The 9,717-nt window shown below is 44.4% G+C and overlaps 1 protein-coding gene across 1 annotated transcript in view; it reads right to left on the bottom strand.

The window, feature by feature from the left end:
• Positions 1 to 3,416: 3,416 nt before the first annotated feature.
• The window catches only part of TCF24 (transcription factor 24), a 6,451-nt gene continuing 150 nt past the window's right edge, over positions 3,417 to 9,717 (bottom strand). Inside the window, exons 2-6 of the mRNA XM_010575931.1 lie at positions 9,288 to 9,339; positions 8,758 to 8,927; positions 8,514 to 8,599; positions 6,099 to 6,568; positions 3,417 to 3,530 (exon numbers count right to left, since the gene is read on the bottom strand). Coding sequence (XP_010574233.1) covers positions 3,417 to 3,530; positions 6,099 to 6,568; positions 8,514 to 8,599; positions 8,758 to 8,927; positions 9,288 to 9,339 — 892 coding nt within the window. The remainder of the gene's footprint in view (positions 3,531 to 6,098; positions 6,569 to 8,513; positions 8,600 to 8,757; positions 8,928 to 9,287; positions 9,340 to 9,717) is intronic.

The raw sequence follows: 9,717 nt of genomic DNA, 5'->3' as shown, positions 1-9,717 counted from the left end.
GCCTCCCTGCGGCCGGGCTTCCCGCCCTTAGGCCGCGGCAGCCGCGCTCGTCCCCGGCCCTGGGAGCCCTGAGGGGCGGCCCGGCCCCGCCCGGGCCCGGTCCGGTCGGGCCGGCCGGCAGCCGCGGAAATCCTTTAAGAGCCGCTGTAACGGCGCTTTCGCGGGCACTGGGCAGCGTTTTCAACCTGAAAACGCTTCCGTTCTCACTGAACGGTCGGCGTTCTGGAAGTCAAAGCCATGGAAATTCGTCTCGAGGGTGTTGTCGTTCCTGAGCGCTGCGTCCTGACGGTCTGCGAGGGAGGGGGAGTGACGGGCAGGGAGCGCGTCAGGAGGAAGCCGCGCTCGGCCGGAGGGCGCATCGTTGTGTCGGAGCTGTGCGAACGGGGAGAGACAGATGAGCGTGCGGCAGGCCGCGCGCAGGCAGGTCACCTGGAGTGGCCGTGTCTTTGCCGGTCCCATCCCTCTGAAGGAAAAGCTCTGATGACGGTAACAGGTTTTCTAAGATCTTTTAAGTTACTCCGTGAAAAACGGTTCCTTTTGGTAGCAGTGTGTGAACACTAGAATTTTATTCCTAAACGCATGCGTATTTCCGGTGCCAAATGCCAAACTGTTACATTTCAGTATACAAGGATACAAACCGTTCCTACAAAATGCAACGTTCGATCCAAATACCGGGTTTGAAGCAAACAGGTTCAGAGGATCTTTTTGATCCCGGTGTGAATTGCTGGATGACAAGAGCTCTTGCACTTGTCGAAGGAAGTGGGTTGCCTAACCTGGTGTCTTGGTTCTGGAAGAAAAGGCATAAAAATTTGCAGCTGATGCAGAATAATCTGTCTTGGGGGGAAAAAAAAAAAGCCAACTCATAAATATGGGGAGTTCTTCTCAAGTAAAAAACTGCTGTTGTAATTCTGCATATTCTTATTGTCCTTTAATACATCTACGAAATGCTGCTGAGCTCTTTGCATTGTCATGTACGTGGCCACAGCTTCTGCAAATGTTGTGAGTATGAAGTAGCTCCAGCGTTTGCTGCTCCAATTCTCTGGCTGTCTCCTGAGCGTTGTAAATACTCCACCTTTATTGTAGTAAAAGTCTGAGTAGAAATCTCTTCTCCATGCCATCCATTCATAACTTTCCCTGGTTTTTAACCCTTACTCCTATCCATTTTTCATGCTTACTTCATGGATAAGCAGTCAGAATGTTTCAGTTACATTTAAGGGAAGAAGCCTTTAAAAATGGGGGGTCAGTGGGGGTGTCTTTTTTTTTGTCTTTTTTTTTTTTCCCCTTGAATTCTGTCCCTTCCAGATGTAGGTAAAAGCATGCAATTGATGCAAAACATCATCACATTTTATGTTTTCCCCACGCCATTTTGTATGCATGATTCACATGTGATTTGTCTTTATTGTCAGACCGCTGCTACACACCGGCAGCTCAAGGTTTGACGTTGACTTCTGGCTGAGATACCGCTTGTTCTTTTTTCCCTGACATGATGCCATTCGTTTAGATCTCAGTTACATACAAAACTAGACTGACTTCTCTGTGCTTTGACACATTGCTACTTGGCATTTTATCAGTCTGAAGTGTAATCTGTGTCTTACGCCTTCATCTTGTACAGCAAAGTACTCCTGGAAACCCTCACTGTTCTGTCATTCTTTAATCTTACTTAACTATCATCACCTTTACAACTCCTTCACATCTCCTCATTAGTAACTCCAAATACAAATAGCTGTCCCAATAAGAAGAGGTTGGGCTAACCCACTTTTTACTACTATGGAAAGTAAGTACAGTTCTTTACAAACTCAGACTCTTATTTACGAGTAGATACTTGTCTATGCAAAACTGCCCTTTTTTTACATATTTTTTTCACAAAAAGCTGTAGCTCATGTGTTGAATGGTGCTCTGGCTATGTAATTACCATCTTTTAATAAACCACTTACAACTGTAAATAAGAAACATATGCCTAAAATAAATACATATATATATTAAATGTATTTAAAATAAAGTAAGTTTACTATTTAAAAGAATATTCTTGTTAAAAGCTCAGAATGCTGCAGGGGTGGTGGAGAGCTTTTTACTTTTATGGTAAAAAAAGTATTTTACCATACTTTACATCTCTCACATATCCTAGATGGTTTGTCCAAGTCTTTCTAAATGACTCCTTCTTTTCTGTGATACTGGACACCCAGCTTGCAATGACATGCTCAGCTCCTCTGAAAGGCGTCACAAGTTTGACTCAAGACTGAAAGCAATAAAGTGATTTTTTTTAATAAAGGTTGTTCTTGTCAGTATTTTTGTGTTTCTTTTTCCTAAATGTTATGTTAAAACTTAAACTGTGAGGTCTTCAGGAATAAGTTACTATAAATGCAGAATATTACTATTTAGAAACTATCATCAGTCCTGTACAATGAGAAACTGATACAGATTTTGCAACTCACTAAATACATAATGTCCACTGAATAATATTTAATAAAATGTTTACCTCAGCAATAACAAACTATATGAGAAGTACAGTGTTTTACAGAACAGATACATTAGGTGGCATTTGTGCATTTAGTTGCAACTTTTCTTGCCTAAATATAGATGTTTAAGTGAAAAATGTGCTACGAACAAGCCAACTCTTCAGACTCATTTGCTTCAATGCATGAATGCACGAAAAGACAAGGTAAACGAACGTCAATATCTTGAGCAGACAAGTAGTTGTACTGGGGTAACACTTAAATACATTTCAAACCCTCTCACATGCAACACAACTGTATGGATCAACGCAAGCAACACTTAACGCACAGAGCAGTTTGTGTCTGTTGTATGTAGTGCTGTCTGTACGCAGGGTAGATTTCAGCCTGTCTTTACTTGAGGTGAACATGCATCCACATTTTCAGGAATAGCTACACACATTTAAGATTACCAGGAGGACAAAGCCCTGACCTGACGACTGCGGTCAGTGGGATTTCTGCCATCGGCTTCACACAGTGAGGAGAGCGCACACGGGATGTCCATTGCTATTTTTAGACCTGCCCTCTGCTTTTCACCCCAGCCTGGCCTGCGCTGTACTTAGCCAGTTCTGCACTGCTCCTTCTCCCCCCTTTTCCACAGCGTACCTATTCACCGCTTGTCCCGGAGGGGATGAGGTTACCTGTTCTGCCAGCAGCTCTGCCTTGGCGGCCGCCTCCCGTGTCAGTGCTGACCGCAGTCACCTTCTCCTAATCCCCCAGTTCAGATCCCAGCAGTGTCCTCTATGATAGAAACCAATCACGCGTCACATTAACTTAATGAGGTATTAATTACATTTGAGAATCAATTCCTTCTCCTCTACAAACAATATTTCAGGAATTAAAGTTTGTCTGTAGATGCTATTTTTTTAACTTAAGTATATATATATAAGGTGTAATAAATAATTTTTTTAAAAGCGAGAAGGGAAATCAGATTTGTGAAGTTGTTGATGTTTCTCCTTGGTTTGCGCTTTCTCCTTGTGCCGAGTGAGTCAAAAACTGTCCTGTAGCTCCAATGTATAACCTGGAACGCATCGGCCACTTCTGGAAGAGAAGAGACAAGCACAGTGCTGAGATACCCGGGCTCTTTGCAGTCTGAATGCAGTTCTCAGCAAAGCTTTAAATGATGGAATCACAATATGAGAAAATAGGAAACTCTTGCTATCACCAGAAAGTTCCCATTCTGCCATGTGTTGGACAATGTCGTTAGAAGCTGGGTAAGAGAACCTCAGCCTGGATATTTTCTTTGGTAATTAATCGTGAGGCACAGCTCCCAAACCCCGCCATGACCCAACAGACAGGAGTAGGCTGTGCTAATCTGTCATTGTACCACAATCCGTATAGCAGATGCTCTGTTGGCAGAATAAACCAAAGCATTCCTCTTTACGGTGCCAGGGATGCTATGGGGATACACCAACACCTGCAGAGACTGCAGCCCTGTGTGTGCTGGCCGGCCCCCCCAACACTGACCGCAGCACAGGGGCTGCTAAAAACTGTGTGTTAAAGGAAATTTAACGTAATCGCTCCTTGGCAGTCTTCCGCACTGACCGCTGCTTGTTCTTTGTCAGCTCTGATGATTTCAGATGAGACAATTCATCTTTCCATTCACTGATTATTGGAATCATCAGTTACATTGGTGTTAAGTATTCTTATAGCTCAAGTTTCTTAACCCGAGCAAGTTACTTTGATGCAAATGGCCCTGCAGTAAGGGTGACTGCAGCTGGGTGCCCTTCTCTTAGGAGGAAGAGTTTGATGTGCTGAGTTCATTATTATAGAGAGATGAATGTTTGAGAAGACAGCTTCTCATACACATCGGATGAAAAAATACCTTAAACACAGACAGTGTGTTGTTCCAAAAGAATACAATTTTTTTAAGACACTTTTGGGAACAGGCTGGGACCTTTCCTGTGAGTAACGCAAGAGCTCTAAAAACTAGAGGGGCTTAATACTGCAGTTAAATCTCAGCTCTTCTATTTAAAGACACAAAGCAGCAGTATATTTTCACTTGGAAAGACTGTACGATCTCATTCAGTATTTTTATTTCAAGAGTGACGTTATAAATTTGTCACCAATAAGACACCTGAGTTTGAAGTCACTAACCATATTTTTTGTTCGGTGTACACACAACTGTACTTGGATATTTTACTTTCCTTGCTATTTGTATTTACTGTGCTTGATATATGAGTGTAGTTAAAGTCCTTATCTGCACTGGTTGTCTCATATCCTGCACTTTGGGCATTTTTTCTGAAGCATGTACTACAATTTTTATGTGGCACTTTTGTTCTAGTGCCAACTAAAAAATTTACTACCAGGTATATTAGAAAGACTGGTTAGACTCATAGAATCTTTACAAACCTAAATACAGGTAAATGGCACATAAATAAGATTATAAAAAATAATTGCCAGATGAATCCAGTATTGCTGTATTCCAGTAGCCTGGGAAGTGTGCATCTGGATCATTTAACTGCTGTAATAGCTATTTAAAAGTGTTTTTCTGCCAGTAATAGTTGGCAGCTGATAAAAAGTACCATAAGAGACCTGCCTCCTTTCGCTCTGACCAAGGGAACTAACAGAAGCTACTTAGAACTTATTTTGAAATACATCACAATATTTTTTTTCTTAAATTATAGCCATCTTCTAATTGATGTAAAGGTTTTGCTTTCTTAATGAGCCTGCTAATCATTTAAATGGCCTCAGAAGCCTATGTTCACATCATGCTTTTTACGGCGACCAACACTGTGAACAAGAAACTCTGTGAATTTGTCACTTTATAGGAATTAGAGATTACCTCACAAATTAATCTTAATTAAATCATTCTGAATTCATCAGACTCTTAAAAAAAAAAAAGAAAAAAAAAAAAGAAAAACACCCCAGTGCTCTTAACTAACTCACTCCCTGAGACCAGAGCCAAAGAAAACACCCCATGGTATTTGAGTCCCGTCAGTCACTGAGCAATGCATTTGAAACCAGTTTCCAGCCCCAGGTCCTCTCCAAGAGCAGTTCCCCTTTCAAGTCCCCTCTGCATTGCTGCGATTTTTATTTTTTTTTGGACAAAGGGAAGAGCGTGTACCAACCAGACGAAATAAATGCATCAGAAAAGCACTTTCATAGGAGGAATTAACACGTGGCCGGTAAATAACATCACCTTTCATACCTCGGCTGCCTTGGCGGGAGAGCCGAAGCCGGCCCTGCTGCGGCTGGGGTCGCCGCTGCGGGACAGCGCATCCCCTCCACCACAGACATCCCCGACAGCCGGTTCCCATGGGCTTGGTGGGGGATCACCGAGGTTTCCAGGTGGGGACCCAGGAGGTGCCGGTACTCCTCTGCTGCTGCCCTCTGCCTGCGCATCCAAGGGACCAAGGGCCGCTAGGTTTGGACCTACGCTATATTTGATGCTTTTGTGCAAAGGCCCTGAAGCTGGAGGGACAAAGCCAGTGAGCTCCAGGGCATTTCCCTCATGCACCTAGATGCGTGGTTAGCCTAGGCAGACTTTTCATGTATTAACTCTAGCAAGGTAAATAAGCTTGAAATCTTTAGTTTCATCTAAGCATCTTTGATGCCAATTTACTTCTTCACTGAGAGAAGGCGGTAGCTGCTCCCCAGCTCTCCTACCTTGACAGGGTGGAGGTATCCATCCCCTCGGAGGGTACCCAAGGCCTCTCCCGGTGACTCTTCCTCATCCTGAAGGCTGCGAGTGAGGTGTGCGATATAGGTGGTGGCCAGGAGGAGCACGTCCAGCTTGGAGAGCTTGGTGTCGGGCGGCACAGAGGGGAGAGTCTTCTGCAGCTCGAGGAAGGCATGGCGCAGGGTTTGAACCCGACTGCGCTCTCGAGCGGCGTTAGCGGCGGCGGGTCTGCCAGGAGGTGCCCCGGCCCGCTGTCCCACCGCCGAGGGCGGGCAGGAATTGCTGCCGGCCGCAGAAGGCAGCAGGGGATCGGGCTCCACGCCCGGGCTGGAGATCTCCTCGCTGCCCTCAGCTAAGTGTCCACAGTCCATTGGTGACTTCCCCGGTGGGGAGGGCCCTGCAACCAAGAAGAGCATCTCTAAAGCCAGCCGCCGCGCTGTGCCGAAGCGAACGCTTTCTAAAAACAAGGATTCTCAGAAATGCGAGCGCTGCCCATGCCAGGAAAAGCCAGCATGCAGCTGCGCGAGCCGCCTTTCCGCTCGCTGCTTATAAATTTGGTATCACACACAGGTACCGAAACGCAAGTTAAACTCTCCACAAAGACTGGTATTGAAATTTTTTTTTTGGACAGTATTGCACAGAGCAAATTTTTTGAGTCACTCCTAGCCCAGAGATCAGTTCTGAGAAAACCAAACAGGCCACGCTGAGCAGCTCTGCCACAGTGGTTTCCATTTACAACTAACTAAAAATTAGGCTAAAAGTGATTTTTAAAACATATTATTTGCATAATTTGGGATGTGGGACTATATGTATATTTTCTATTTAGCTGCAATCGTTTTATCAACAGTCTTGCAGGTAATCAGTGCTCAATGGATTACAGAAAGAAAAATACCATTTTCAGATGCAGTGGTAAGTGGAGCCATAGAGCATGGAGCTGAGTTTTTGAGGGCAAAACTTGGTCCACGATTTTAAAGGATCAGGAACCATCTTCTCCTGTGTGCCCACCCCTAACGTCACTCAAAAATTTCTGTGCTTATCCTTTATCTTCTACATTAAACTGTAAAAGAATATTGTAAGCTGTATTTTGGCCATTGGGGGGCAAGAGAACCTTTTGAAAACAATGGCAAAAAACTTTTGAGCAAAGCAGAAAATAATGACCCCAAGGTCTTTTCCCAGCTTTCAGAAAAGACGGTCAGTCAGCTCTGCCTGTAATAAAACTCACAGTCCTTCAATTCATTCAGTTCCACAGTAAAATGCAAATCAGTCAATATTCCCCAAACTGCAGCACTTCTTAGCTAGAATAATACCTGATCCTGTTGTCCTCAGTCAAGGAGCCCTTCTAGGTGTCTCAGATCCTGGCTTTCACGTGTTGGGAGCGGCTGTTTCTGTGACGGCCTGGCTAGACAACAAGGGCAAGAACAAGTTATTAAAACTTTTAAATTCATTCAAATATGATGTAATTTTAAAAACTTAAATAAAATTGATGCACATAAATGACTGAAAGTCTAAATTTACAGAAGTTAGGCCTTGATTTTGCAAAGCATTTCAACCACACGTTGAAGTCCCACTGACGTCCCTCTGTAATTGCGGCTGATAATGGCAAAAAAGCCGATACGATGAACCAAGTCAAAGACTTCTAGCAGAGAAGAGGAAAGGTTTCTAAATAATCCTTTTTTGCAATGCTCTAATTTGATGGTATTTAGAAGACATTATTACTTTGGGTATTTTATTGTGATTAATTTGCTGTTAATCTGGCTCACACGGTTTTTATAAGGTAATGTTCTCTTAAATAGTAGTACAGTTTAGACTGAAATTATTCGTGAAATACTCTGTGCGCATTGTAACTGTAAACCAAAGGAAAAAAAATCTCATTATTCTTTTTTATTGTGATATTTATGATCAATATAAAATAAAACTCACATGAAGTCTACATGAGGTTGTCTTGAGTGAGGGCTGAAAAATGGTCCTTAAATTGGCTATTTCCTTTAACTTAAAATAAAAAAGGTCCCATGTGTGGTTTTTTTCTTGGTATTTTCTTGTTGTGTTAAAGCACAGTCAGATCTGGATGCATTTTAGTGGCAAAAAAGGTAATCACTACTGCTACTGCAGAGTCAAGACAATCATGAAAACCGGCAGAAGAGTCAATCGTTTTATCAGCAGGATTTCTCATATGCCATCCCATCAAAAGCCCACTGAAACGAGGAAGGCTTCCCTGATTACTGGAAAAGTCTGAACTACCCAAGGATACAGACAGACTGGGCTAGTATAAATACCTGCTCATCTACTGAAACACAAGACTAGGGCTGGTTTACACCCAGTTCTGATTTTGCTGTGTTGGTATATAACCAGATTTAGCACTAGAATGACCTTGTGTGACATACAGTATGTAGAAACGCACGTACCTAAAAACCTCATTTCCTCAGGCGCGCCTTGAAGTAGGATTTTCTGTTTTAGGAGCTTCACGCCTACATCGGATGAAATCCTGGGCCTGCGGAAAAAAACCAGCAAAATTTCAGCTGTGGAAATGAGAGATTTCACTCTGAGTTAATTTCTTCACTGTCAGATTTCCCATCAAATACATTCAGCAACTGGCCTGGGAAAATCGGCTACGCAGAAACACAGGATCTGTGGTAGGTACGTACACACCTGCAGCCAAAACGCGGTGGTGCGGGCGCCAAGACCGCGTTTGTTACGCACCGGGGCTGGGCAGCGTCGCTCTTCACACTGGTGCGGTCAGGATGCCCGCGCTGGGTGCTGCGCCCTCGGTAAACCACGGAGTCTCCCAAAGCTTGTGGTCCAAAAACCGCTGCTGAAAACTAAAGTGAATAAAGAGCCTCTGGGCAACAGGCAGTTTCCGTGTAATCTCCCTCAAAATTTTACAGGAAAGAGGTTTGGTTTTGAAGATAATTGCAATAATTTTTGCAAAAAGTCACTTGCTGCTCGGCGTGCAGAGAGACCTGGAAATGGGGGTGTGAAAGTAAGTCAAGGTATTTCTATTCTTTCTAAGGCATTTCTATTGCAGTATTTCTAATGCAGGCAGATGCACTCGTGTTTTTACATGACATTACAAAGACACGATCGGTTTTAGTTTAAATCTAATTGGTTTATCAGAGGAAACAGCACACCGCTTATTTCAGTGCTATATTGCGTGTGAGTGAAACGGCGATGAAGGCAACCTGCCCACACGGACAAGGAGAAGATCGGGAACGCCAGAGCCGAGTACGCAAACTGAAAAGACACAGGTGGAAACCTTAGCTAAAACTTGTTCGCAGCCTTTTCACTTGGTCCTTGGGGGAAAAAACCCCAAACCCAGCGAGTCTATATGATTCTGCATCGTTTTTTTAAAAGACCCTGCCCTCTGCCTAACTCCGGTAAGAGTTAACGAACACACTTTCACTGGAGCAGCGCAATAGGAACTTGCCTGTCGGCGGGCGAAGGCAGCCCGGGCGCTAACCCGCACCGCCGGCCCGGGGGGGACGAACCCGGCTCCCCGCGGCCTCGGGGGGACCCGACGCCGCGACCGGGAGGCACCCGGCGGTCCCCGGCCCGCGGAATGAACTTACCGTTCCCGACCGGAGCGGGTCTGCCCGGCGCAGCCCCCTCCGT

This window comes from Haliaeetus leucocephalus, unplaced genomic scaffold (assembly GCF_000737465.1).
Source record: "Haliaeetus leucocephalus isolate CR32 unplaced genomic scaffold, Haliaeetus_leucocephalus-4.0 Scaffold506, whole genome shotgun sequence".
Taxonomy (NCBI): domain Eukaryota; kingdom Metazoa; phylum Chordata; class Aves; order Accipitriformes; family Accipitridae; genus Haliaeetus; species Haliaeetus leucocephalus.
This window is presented reverse-complemented; position numbering and strand designations above follow the sequence as displayed.